The 13714-nt window shown below is 40.1% G+C and overlaps 1 protein-coding gene across 1 annotated transcript in view; it reads right to left on the reverse strand.

Moving 5' to 3' along the window:
- The window catches only part of col27a1a (collagen, type XXVII, alpha 1a), an 86323-nt gene that overhangs the window by 12133 nt on the left and 60476 nt on the right, over positions 1-13714 (reverse strand). The window contains exons 26-34 of the mRNA XM_049603397.1: positions 13542-13595; positions 11599-11652; positions 10856-10909; positions 4950-5003; positions 4621-4665; positions 3944-3988; positions 2964-3017; positions 577-630; positions 136-189 (exon numbers count right to left, since the gene is read on the reverse strand). Of these exons, the coding sequence (XP_049459354.1) occupies positions 136-189; positions 577-630; positions 2964-3017; positions 3944-3988; positions 4621-4665; positions 4950-5003; positions 10856-10909; positions 11599-11652; positions 13542-13595 (468 nt within the window). The remainder of the gene's footprint in view (positions 1-135; positions 190-576; positions 631-2963; positions 3018-3943; positions 3989-4620; positions 4666-4949; positions 5004-10855; positions 10910-11598; positions 11653-13541; positions 13596-13714) is intronic.

Raw genomic sequence — 13714 nt, forward strand, 5'->3', positions numbered from 1 at the left:
AGCATCATTTATTTATCTGATATTAATCAATGTAGTTTTAAACCTGTCTTTGATCAGATTAGGCATGCAATAGTTTACATTCTAAGGTATATTTATATCCTGCAATGTAAAAACTGCAACAATATATTGTCTTACCTTCTCCCCTGGCTCGCCCGGCAGTCCTGGTTCCCCCACCTTGCCTGGAGGACCCTTTATAAATACATAGAGGATGGAAGATAGAAAAAAGTAGAATGATTTTGGATGAAAATTAAGGACTTATGAGTCTTTGGCATTAGATATGTACGATATGTCAGGGGTGAGTTCCATTATGGATTGTAATGGGAGAGAAAGAGAAAGTAGACACCTTTGTAATGTGGGTTAATTAGTGTAATTGGACAGATTTCCTTCAATCAGAGAGCGTTACTGATTTGCTGGGGTAGGGTGAACAACAGATGTCACATATTTAATCATTTAGCCTTCACAATGTCCTTTGTGTGAATGTGTGCGGATTAACGCCAGTAACCTTATCCACATGGAATATGCATGCATGCATGCGTCTAAATGTGTGTGCAGGCGTGTTTTTGCAAGATTTCTCACCTTTTGACCAATTTCTCCCAACAGTCCCAAAGTCCCTGGAGGCCCAGGTGGTCCCTATGAGATGGCAACACAAAAACTTGAATGACTAAAAACCAACTGGGGTTATTTCATGCTTATCAACATCAAATCTTCTTTATTAAAGACAAAAAATAGGAAATCTCTGGCTAATGTTGATTGCAGATGAGCCAACAGCAGATACATCAGTAAACCATCTGCACACAGTTTGGCTCTGAGTACAATGACTTAGTGTGTCACTAATTAGACTTCAAAAACTTTTAGACTTTGCCATGAATACTTCTTAATTTCAACGCATATGAATAATGCTTGCTCCCTGGTTGACTTTACTCCAGTCCAAACAATAGTGATGGTATAACTAAAGTCACCTGTGTGGTCTTTAATACGTAATATTTCAAAGATAGTTATCAACAGGGCTCAGAAGTGTATTTGTAAAAGCAGCTGTGCAACACAATACATGAGACAATGGAAAAATGATTAGGAGGAAAAAAGGTGATTTTGAACAATGTATATATGAGGGGGGATTCACATTTATAGAAGGTCGGCTGCGAAACTCCATTTTGTCATCCTATTGTGACTAACTCTTTATTATCAGCTTATTTAAAACAATAGACATAACTACCATCTCTGTCACCTATAGGATTTTGGACTCCTGTTTTGAAGCCTCGAGTTCAGCATTTCAGCTGTCACCATCTTTTTTTTTTTTGAGTTAGAAGTGACTATAATTTGAACGAGATAGTGAAAATGCAGAAGAGCGAGTCGTGGATGTGACTCGTAGAATGAAGTGATCACTCACAGACAGCCAGTCACTCAAACCAGCCACACCCTTATATCTGTGTAACTTTGGGCCTTAATAAAATGTAAACGGGTCAGTTATATAAAAATTCACCCTTCGTACAGTTGTCATGAAAGTTAGAATTAGCTATAGAGACCAAAACCATTCTATGTACCAGCTTGTAAACACGTTTATTTCTGTTTTAAAGTCTTAACATTTAACATGGGGGTCTGTAGGGATTTAATCCAATTTGGAGGCAGCCTCAAGTGGCCATTTGATAAACTGCAGTTTTTGGCACTTCTGCATTGATGTCATTTTCAGCCTTGGAGGTCGCCACCTGGTGCCAACATACCATCATATAAACTAAGCACAAAAAGTAAGGAAATTTGTGTTTGGTAGATTATTTCTTTGGTGTAACAATGCTTCTTGGCAATAAATCTTAAACTGTTGGAAAGCCTGTTTATTTCCCTTTTAAATGGTGCCACATGTGTAAGGAACATGCATTTGTGGGATGAGCAGCAGAGCTGAGTATGTGGGTTGCGTCCATGAAAAATTGGGCAATTGGGTCATGTTTTTTTTATTTAAAAGCCTCTGGGCTTTAGTTTTGTAAATAAATACATTTGTAAATACATATTTTAATATTGATATGGCTTTGAGATGAAGGGTATCAGATCATTATTAGTGCAAAGTTGAACTAAATCCAAAGAATAGGTGAAAATTTAAATGAAACTAAGTAGACCCCCAACACTGAAATCCAAGTTCCACCTCTGTTTCTGTTGTAGGTATAAACACTCAGCTGCTCACTCAAACTGCTCAGCTGGCTTAATAAGATAGTAATGGTGGGTAACAGTGAGATAGTAATAGCTAGAAATCCATGTTTAGTTAATTGAAAACAGGAAAATATTTGCCTGTTATTCATTTGTATCAGAGAAAAAAAGGAATGGGTGCCTCTCTTTAAAAGTGCTGATGAATCATTTTTGTTTTAGTGTGCATCATATAAAACCACAAGAAGGACAGCAAGTCTTTTGCAGTAAATACTTTATCGGTCATGGCAATAATCACATATATTTTCCCTGCAAGATCAGCAATTTAGCAGTTCTCTTAAAGCTGTTTCTTTTTTTAATAACAACTCTATTCCGTCAGTCACCCTGCATGCCTGCAGTTCACTCTCCTGCCACTATACAGCAGATGTGTGAAGGATGAGACAAGCCTCTGGCTGCTCTAGAGGAAATATTTAATATAAGGGAATATATTTTTAATAACTACTAAAACATGTCTCGTAAAACTTCCCCCTGGCTGAGATATTTTGGAGCGCAAAGGGCTGGGCAGAGAGAACCAGGGGGCTGTTTGTTGCCAGAGAGAATCTAATAAAACTAGTACTGTAAGTATGATTATGAAGAAAGGAGGGGAAAAGTTCGATGAGCTTGAGAGAGAATACTGTAAGAGACTGGGCCTAAACAAAGAAAACAGAAGGAGACAGGGAAAGAGACTGAGGTGGGTGAGCATGTTAAGATATGTCTGTTGTAAAGATGTAGAGAAAATAAGGGAAAAGAAGAGAAATATATCAAAGGATGGACAGGTGGTTGGAGGGTCATACCGGCTCGCCTGGCATTCCCTTGTCCCCGGGAGGCCCTGAGGGCCCTTGGATACCCTGGAGACAGAAGGGTCAGTGAGTTCAGAATACATGTAGATGCCCGCACATATCTCACATTCATAAAACACTACATGCATCCGTCAGCAACATAATATAGCTCACATAACAGCGTAGGTCTAGATTTGAATATGCATTTATAACAAAACAATATAAACTATTATACAGCATTCACAGACATTAAACTGTATGCAGACTTTAAAGCTTGTTGTTCTGGGGTCCATGTGTGCATTAAAGGAATACTTCACCCCTCAATTGACCATTTGTATCTAAATTACTCACCCTGGGTTACATTATATTTATGAAGAAAACTTAGTTTTTTGCATGCCTCCATGGTGAAAGAAAAATCCAAAAAATTGAGAAAATTCTTGATGAATTTAAGTTATGGGGGTCAGTGTTACACAACAGTAACACTATATCAAAACTTTTTTTAAACTTTTTTTTTTTTTTACAAACTCTCACACCACTCGTGTAGTATAATCCTGCTGCTCTGGTGTTCAGTGAGGCAAAAGAACTGCTTTTGTTAATGGAGTCTGGCTTTGAAGAGAGCATTGTTAAGTTTCACTTTCAGTTCAGTTCGCCATCACGATCTGTCTGGTTGAGGAGTACTGGACATACGACTGGATAAATGAGACTTGGGATTACACTGCACAAGTTGTGTGAGACTTTGTTAATGGATATTTCGATATAGTTTTGCTGTTGTTAAATGTGGACCCCTATGACTTCAATTCATCAAGAATTTTCTCCGCTTTTGGATTCTTTATTCACCGCAGGCATACAAGAAAATCAAAGTTTTCTTCACAAATTCAGTGTATCATGGGGTAATTAATTGATATACAAATGGTTATTTGGGGGGTGAACTATTCCTTTAAGTCTCTTAAGTAGTATATGTACATTATATCTATGTATTAGAATAGTGAACTCACAGGAAAACCTTTAGGCCCAGTGTCCCCTGGCTCTCCGATCTTTCCCTGTGGGGACATAGTAAAAGGAATAATATGTCAGACAGGATAAAGACATGTTATTTATGTAACAATAATACATTAGTACAATATCTGACCATGGCACAGCACAACGCAAAGAGGGGAGAGAGGAGTTGTGGCAGTGTGGTCACTAAAGCTTAACTTGACCTTGATTTTCACTGAGCGATGGCAAGTGCACTTGTTTGATAAACTACTGTAAAACCTTTCAGAATTTTTTATATAAAATCTTTTCGCTTATTTTTGTCATCCCATGTGTTTCTCTGTCTCTTTCTATTTGCCCATGAGTTAATGTGCTGATGCTGCATTCAAATTTTCGGCAATTTATGCTCAAATAAAGTCCAGAAGTGGAGTTTAATAGCAGGCTGAGTAAATATTCTCTAATCGCACCACAGGGCAGTGCATTCAGTGCAGTCATGGATGTAAATCTGACCCACAGCCTGTAGAAACCTTCCAAGGACAGATCTCTCCTCCAAAGTCATATGTTGTATCTGACTGTGGGCCTCCACGCTGTTGGTACCATGTAGGTCTTGTAAATCACTCTGATGCTTCACCTCTCCAGGGGAACATAAGTACCAAAAATATATGAGATTAAGGAATGGAAAAGAAGAGAAGTACCCCACCTGTGGTCCAGGGAAACCTATTTTTCCTGGAGGACCATCAGCACCCTGTGGAGAGAGGGAAGGATGAGAGATAGCCGCGCACTGAGAAATGTCAGTTTACTGTATGTCCCAGTTGGAGAAGATGTGCAGCTTACTATTTTTGGTGAACAAATACATTTTCCGTCTTAAGAATCCATTATGCATGCAGGAGGAAGCATTAGAGCACGATTAAATGCTAATTTATGGTCATTACTCTTGTGTCTGCACAGTTTGACAGTGTGAAGATGTCTTGTTTTGTATATCAACAACGAAATTCCAATAAATGCACACAACCATGTCAGATTTCTTACCGGCTTGCCCTCTAACCCCATCTCTCCTGTTGGTCCGTCAGGCCCAATCGCTCCCTGTAACACAAGACAGCTGTCACTTCACCAACAGAGGTCACTGTAACACAGCCAGACTGCCGCAAAGTACTGTAAATAAACATCTTTGTATAGTGTGTGTGATGCCCTTAATACCCCCATGTCAGAGGCAGAGTGAGGGCCTGTAAACTACACTTATTAGGATAAATAAGGAAGTATGTGTGTAGAGGTGGATGTGTGGAGAGAGGGAGAGTGTAGAAATAGCTACAGGTCTCTCTGTAGGGTGTTACGCATGGCAGTGCAAGTTACTGGTCTATGACTTGCATTATTTTAATGATCAGGGCACAAAGTCTGGGCACACATAGATACATACCGTTCACAATGTAACACACATACACACACACACACACTGTCAAAACAGTCTGACTGTTTATATTACATGGTTGCAACTGTCAAACATAATCAATCTAAAGTGCTTAGAGGCCTGCTAGTCCAGTGAGCAGTGTTAATAAATGGGAGCCAGGCAGTGGACCAATACGGTCCATCTGCTCTGCACCTGCACCTGCACAACTTTCTCATCTATACAGTGATGCTGGCTCACTGACGCTGTGAAGATCCTTTAATGTGATACTCTAAGGGTTAGGGTTAGCTAAAAGTAACTCTAAATAACAAGTGATTTTCTCAGGATTATCATGTTATTATTATATCCCAAGAGAGAGCCACACAGGCTGCCTTGCTGTGTGAGTAGTCGATGACTGGGCACAGTGGGAGTTTGGCCCGTGGAGAACGCCGCTAGCTGAAGTGCTGTAAGCCTATTATACACAGAGCTGGATAAGCAGTGCTCATTAACATTCCTGTCTGGGGTACCTGCCTACCCACTGCTTGAGTTTACATAGCTGGATTAACTGATGGATGTTTAGGGAAAATATTTCACCTGACCAGGCCACGGAAAGGCACATTTACTCAAATATTATGATTCAAAGTTAATTACCTGCATTGATTTGTAACACAAGTTTCAAACAAAAGGTGGAAAAAGGAGCACGGTTTCAAAACAATCAAAAACATCTATTTCAACTAGCTCAACATTAAGCGCCGAGAGGAAGGGATGATGAGATTAATATGCTCTTCAATATGGAAAACATTAAATGGGGATTTGTAGGTCAGGCGTCGTGTGGAGTTATTAGATACAAAGCACGATTCGTCACACTGGTGACTCCTCATGGCTGACATCCACAAATTTGAATCCACAAGGCTTTCATACAAGAAAATAAAACATGAACATAGAAAAACAGAGATGATAGTGGCTCCAGCTTCCTCACTGGTCTGATGCCAACATGCACTTTTATCTCTGCTCTCTGACTCAACAATATTTCCAACTTCCAGTGCTAATGTTTCTGAGAATGAGGCCAGATGTTGCATTGTTGTTAACATTCAGACTTTGTGCCTCAAGGCAAGTAACTAACATTTAAAAGACATGATGTTTAAGTCTATGTAAAGATTGTATAAAGTCATTTAGGAATATGGTTGTTGTTGTTTTTTTTTTATTGAGTGGCACCACCAAGGGGTGGCCGGGGGGGCCACGGCAACCAGGATACAATCACTGCCCTCCACTGGCCCCTCCTCGCAAAATAATCTAATATAATTGGAGACATCTGTGTTGTGTTTTTAAATTTGAGTAGGCTCGTTCCCAGTAAATGTTGTTTCCTTACAATCAATGTACTCCTTCGAATCAAAGCTGTTTATTTGTCTTTTTAACGTTCCCCCAGACATATTTTTAAAAATGTAAAAATACTCTGCTGTGATTAATATTTTGTTTAACATGGCAGACTTGCGCTAAGTTGACCGGTGAAAAAAGCAGTGCAGATCAAGATGGCTGGAAACATCTGAGAGATGCAGCCACATATATTGAAGCCTCCAGACCCAGACTCAGATGAGGAGTCTTTTGTGCTTTAAATTTGGCGACGAGCAGATGTGTGTGAATGGCAAGTGCAGTAAGCATCTCCCGTTTGTTTATATAGTATGTTAGCTTGCACATAGTCTCGCCACCAGACAATCAGAGATCTCCGCCTTCTGATTTAGTTAAGCAAAGCGTCTAAAGACTGACTTGTGAGTCTAGCTTGCATGTAAAGCTTGCAGTGGCTGACACAACGTTAGTGGTTGTGAAAGATACAATAATATCTGCTGCAATGTCATGGTGTGTTCACATTGTCAGATTGTTATTATGCAATTATGTACTCGATGTCTAAACAACATTTGTAGAAAGATACACTCTGTCTGGCTGATGTTTTTATGTTACGTGTAATAGGTCCGCTCTGTGCTGGAGATTTCAGATTACTTTGCCACAGCTGTGTCACAGTCTGTTTCCCTGTCAAATAATGTTAGATAGTAGACAGCGATTGGCTTTATTTATGACGCACCTAATCTAGCTCAAGATTTTAGGGAAGTGCACAAACATCACCCCTTTCAGTGGACAAATGTAAAGATAGAAGCCAGTACAGTCAAGGTCAGACATTTTAGGTGACATAAACAGAAGAAAATCACATTTTTGAGTGGAAGGACCTGTAGGGAAAAGGGCAACTAGCCTTTGTGAGGAACAATGAATCACTTAACACATGCATATTACACAGACACTTCAGCAGAGTTGTTTCGGATCTCAAAACTTTAACTGTACTGGTATTAGTCTATGCACATCAGATAATTACTAACACTACTGTAAAATATGGAAACCAAAGTATATCAGTGTGCAGCTCTCATATTGATGTAGTTTTCAAGCAGCCTTTATACTGCAACAGAATTCCTGAAAATCAGTTATGGTTTTGGGTTTTGGTGTGCCACCCAAAGATTTTCAGTTGCCCCATCTGGTCACATTTATGAAAAATTTCTTGGGGCACCACTTGTTTTATTCAGAGTTCAAATAACCTTATGAATGACACAAACCTTCATGGACGTCTGAAACTGTCTTAGCTTAGACTTTATAGTGTGTTGGTTCTTATAGACTCAGTGAGCAGATTAGCCCTTAGCATCTCTTAAATGAAGTTCTGTTTTTTTGTTTACTTGTTACATTAAATGGAAATTTGTTTGACCAGGCAAATAACGGATAAAAACTTAAACTCTACAACCTGTGTCATCTCGTGTGCAGACTCAGCTTGTGTGGTGGTTGGGGGCTGGGGATGAGACGTCAGCGTGTGTCTGTGGCTGCACACATTTACTGTCTGTGAGGGAACCATCTTTGTCTCCTGGCTTGCAACACTCAGGTTTCTCAGCTTGGACTACCCAACATAAGTCATGAAGCAGCAGGCAGATTTACAGGCACTGGAAGCTGCTGACAGCAGTATTAATTGAAAACACAGCTTGAGACATGAGGGTGTGTCCAGGCCAACCACAGCGAGGCCCATCTCCCATGGACGCCTCAGATAGAAAAGTTCAAGCCAATTTATCCCACTTTCCAGCTGGCTTAGTGGACCACAGCGATAAAAGACATCTTTTAAAATCCTCTGAAAAAGGCTGCCTTCTGAAGAGAGCACAGAAAGGACGGAGGATATTATTACATCGCCAGTAGAAGCTGAGGTGTGACAGCTGACCCCCCCCAAAAAACATTTTACTTCGTTCTGCAACACTTCCATAGTTACAGTTATCACCGTTACTGTCATTAACTTCTTAGTGTCCACTTGAATATCCTCGCTCAACGAGAATTAATTCACTGTATGTTGTTCTACAGGTGTTATGTTGCTGGTGATATTTAGCCATCTAAAATTACAACTGACATCTTCTTGTTTTCATGTCTTGCAAAATATTCTGGGGTTGTATATGATTTCACTTTTATTGAGACTAAAAAAGATTTTGCTAAATCTCAGGTGATAACTGGCCTATGTATCTACTGTATATTCATCTTCTTTTTGTTGATGGCTCTTTGGTTATTTTACATTTATGCTGACAAACTTCTTTTCCACAGAAAACTGTTAAACATGTTTAAAAATGAAAAGCACCAATGTATCTAATGACACTGACTGTTTCATTTGCTGTGCCAATTGAGCGCTGGTGAGCCACCAAAATGGAATGCAGCCATAATTAAAGCTTTTACTTAACCTGTGATTGACCAGTCAGAATTTCATCAATGATTTCAATTTTCATTATGTAAATGGGATACTCTACCCCCAAATGACCACTTGCAAACCAATTACTCACCCTGTGTTACACTGAATATGGGAAGAAAACGTTTTTCTTGTATGCCTAATCTAAATATGAAGAAAAATCTTGATGATTGAAGTCATAGGTTTCTGCATTTAACAACAGTGAAACTATACCAAAACATCTGTTTACAAACTCTCACAAAACTTGTGCAGTATAATCCAAGTCTCATTTACCCAGTCGTACACTCAGTACTTCCCAAACAGACAGCCTTGTCTGATGGGGGAAACTGAACTAAAAGTGAAACTTATTGCTACTCTCTTCAAAGCCAGACTCCATTGACAAAAACAATAATTTTTCCCTACTGAACACTAAAGCTGCTGGTGTACCACTGCCTTAATTGGTAGTATGTTTGTGTTAATGTGTGACTTTGATGAACCCAAACTTACTCTTTAAAATACCAAAGTCACACAGTAACACAAACAAACAAACTGATCGAGGCAGCTGCAGACCAGCAGCTGCCATGTTCATGTGATGTAAAATTACTGCTTTTGTCAACGGAGTTTGGCTTTGAATAGAGAGGCAATAAGTTGCACTTCTAGTTTAGTCCCCGTTGGAAAGGTCTGTCTTTTTTGGGAAGTACTCAGCATAGGACAGAATAAATGTGACTTGTTTATACTGAAGGAGTTGTGTGAGAGTTTATTAAGGGATGTTTTCAGTTATTTTGACTTCTGTTCATTAAGAACTCTCACAATATTTGCATTCTCTGTTTACCAGTGGCATGCAAGTGACTAACTGATATACATATGGTCAGTTGTGGGGGTAATGTATTCCTTCAAGTTCCTTTATTATCATATGTGCTCTCATATTAGAGCTGAAAATGCAAAATACAGTAATGTACAGTACAGACATAATGTGTTGTCAGTGTAGTGCTAATGTGAAGCAAGCACATTTGAGGATTTCATACATTAGATGTCTAAATGACTGTATATCGCTGTGATGTGATGAATAATTGTAAAATAAAAGTTTAATTTTTAACATAAACTAACAGTCCTTTCAAAACTTGAGCACTTTTGGGAGAAATGAAAAATGACTTCTGTTCCAAAGCTGATTCTAAGTCTAAAAGCTGCTATTGTGGTTTTTCTGAATGGTGTTTTATGAGTTTGAAACCATCTGCTATCCCAGAATGATTCAAAATCTTTGCTTTGCTAATCCTCCCATAAATCACCTTTCCCCAGTTTACTAAATTTATCTGCAAAGCGAGCTCCAGAGTAGCCACAATCACATTTTCCACGACATATGTCATGTAGCTGGATTGACAGCGGGTCCTTCCTTCAACCAGTAGTCATTGTTCCATTTTTATGGAATAAAAAAAAAGAGCTGTTTGTTTTACATCACTGGAGCTTTTCCAGCAGTTATAATGAGCCCTGACTTCTGACAGGATGGAACAAACTCAAGCTTTAACTCTGAACCCGAGAGCCCGTTATGCAAGCGCGCATGTCCATTAAACACACATGACCTCAGTTCAGAGGCAGTTCCATATCACTTCATTATGTTCACCCACTACGGTTTTTCCAACGGCAGTAGCACATGGCTCCCACATACACACATTCACACACTACAGCATGCACAAAAACAGCAAAGTGATGTGTGTCCACGCTCTTTTACAAACTGTATGAGGTGGAGAACTATGATACACTGACTGCAGAACATCAGTCAACAGCTAAGCTGCAAAAACAACAGGTGTGAGGCTTCTTTAAACGTACCCGTAAGCCTTTGGGTCCTCTGGTACCGGCTGGCCCAACTGCCCCAGAAGGGCCCTGACGAACAAAGAAAAGGGGAATAAAGAGGAGAAAAGGGAAGGAGAGATAAAGTGAAGGTTTACACTGACAGAGCACAGAGCCCCTTGGTTGTTGACCCAGGGGGGCAGCCTGACCTCGGGAACACACTATGGAGTTTGTCGTTAGATCTGTCATTCACACCAATTAAAGGGCTTGCTCTGGAATCCTGTCCTGCTGCACCCCAGAGCCCCATATTTATGTTTGTTTTGGTGGCTCAGTGGCCCCCACCTTCGACCAGTGCTCAGCCCACACTCTGTCAAACCTGACCGTGGCAAGGACAGAGCAAGAGAAGGCAAGGGCAGCTTCTAATTGGTTATAGGTGTTGCGCTTTTGACTGACAGGAGGGTAATGCAGGTTCAGCAGGAGGCTGTCAGCTCTCATAATGCTCAGAGAAACCTTTGCTGCAGACTGTGACTTGTTGACACAACTGCCATCTAAAAAGATACCACAGTTACTCAAAGACATCTTTGTTCATCTGTTAACCTTCTAGCTATTATTTTTTTTGGTCAGTTTTCTCTGATACAGCCATCTTTGCTACTCTAAGCCTCGGGAAAAAAACTACATATTTATTATCACACAGTTCATTGACAGTACACTGTCATCTGCAAAAATAATTAAGTGAACAGAAGGGAGAAAAAAGCAAAACGGGCAAAAGAGTGGTGACTTACTGGTCTTCCTGGTGGTCCAGTAGGCCCGGTCTCACCTGGTGTCCCTGGGTGACCCTATTATATGTATACAGACAAACACACATGCAGCACATAGATTAGAACTGACACAAAATATTTTTATATAAATTAAACTATGATACCTTAAACCTTCAAATGGGACTTTATTTTACAGGTTTTAGACACAAACGCTAAATAAACATGCACACGCAGTAACAGTAACGAAAGTACAAACCCGTGGCTGTATAATAAAGATGGAAGGAATGCCAACTCCCAAAAAGTGAGGGCAAAATATTTTGATTGCCCCCTAGTGACTAGTTATAGTATAGGTCATAAACCCTGCTCCCTACATGTTAGCGAATGAGACATGGGGCTAACTAAAAGTACACAACAAATAATTTTTGTCCAAAGACAGATTCTGTTAATTTAGGTAGTTGGGCTGATGTATGTTCAAATGTTCCTTTTTTTGATAAGTTTGGTTTTGCGTAGACATTTGATGCTAGTATGCTCGTAATCAATGGCGCTGCTCACAATTGGGTCAGGTGGATGTATAGACGGGAACTCGATACCACAACTCCACCTCCCAATTGCTACTGTGCAGACTCTGGCTCCACATGAATGGCAGTGCTCATATCTGGGATATTTTGGCTTCATTCTTGGACTCTGGGAGGACGTGGAGACACGTTGTCCATCTTTATATACAGTCTACAGTACAAACGTACATCTGCAGAAACGCTCAGCACACTGGAGAGCAAATCTACTGTAACAATAAGAGACAATGGGGAAAAGAGAAAAACAGACAGCCTGAGGAGATGATTTTATATCTGAAAACATACAGCTTTTGGCTGCTTTTCTTTCTCCTTTATTGGACCTCATTTTTTTGGCCGGACCATTTGTAAAAGCATAACTATGTAATAGGGACTATTTTCAGTCAGACCACTCAGATCAGCTGAGTGCAATAAAACCTATCCAATATGTAAACCCACAGCACAGTAGACGGCTCTGATCTCACGCATCCACGGGAAAAGAAATCATAAATGCCTGCTGTGTGAGCTCTCTGTTAGCAGCTATAGACGTCTGCTGGTCAGCTCCCTTCACTTTGTATGATGCAGTCTTTTCCAGAGGGTCTGTTTCTGTTTTGCAGCTGAGAGAGTGGGACAACGGAGAACTTCCTTATGAGTGTGTGAGAGAGTGTGTGTGTTTGTGTGTGGTTATGTCCCGAGAGAAATCCAACTGGCTCTCGGCCAGCAGGAAACTTCTCTCTGTTTCAGCAAGAATGATGACTACATTTTTTATCTGCTCCAGCCGGTCATACAGTATACATTAGCCAGTCCATATCAGATATAGACACAACATGACAGAGAGGCCACTTGCTCTGTGTGGTAGGTGTGTGACAGCGGCAGAGTAAGGCCTACGGAACACAACACCTTTACGGGCGCTCAGGTGAAAAAACTAAAGAAAAAAACTGAAGAAAAAATAGAAATCAATGTCTGAAAATGAGTCATAAGCTTTTTCCATTTCTAATTCTTTTCAGCTGATCCCAGTAGCATTTGGTGTTTCAGACTGAGAAGTCAGCACTTCCTGTGGCCATTAAATATCATCGAGGACGTATATCAGTGGACATGATCCACTTAAACTATTTTCTTCTTTGTTTAAAACAGTCATGAGTTTTCCCAGCTAAAGGCCTCCTGCCAAGTGCTAGACCATTACTTAGAAATCATTGTCTGTAATCGTCCATGAGGTGATGTACTGCCTTTCCCGCTCTGGCATATTCTTATGATTTATTCCCGTGGGAATAACACACGCAGTTTAGGTTAAGATGACCATTTCTTAGGATTTTCTCAATAAAATCGCTTCCAGAAAATCATGCGTACGCTCATATTTGATCCTTTTTACATGTTATAAAATATAAATCCCTCCACTCTGTCTTGCTCATTGTGTCTTACCGTTGATCCCTTTTCTCCAGGTGGCCCGGGATGGCCCATCTCCCCTCGATCCCCCTAAAGATACATTAGCACAACGTTCAGTCTTCAAAGTCACCTTGTGGGGATTTAAAGGGTCAGTTCACCCTAAAATCAAAAAATACATATTTTTTTCTCTTACCTGTAGAGCTATTTAT

The sequence above is a fragment of the Epinephelus fuscoguttatus genome, linkage group LG18 (genome assembly GCF_011397635.1).
Source record: "Epinephelus fuscoguttatus linkage group LG18, E.fuscoguttatus.final_Chr_v1".
NCBI lineage: Eukaryota > Metazoa > Chordata > Actinopteri > Perciformes > Serranidae > Epinephelus > Epinephelus fuscoguttatus.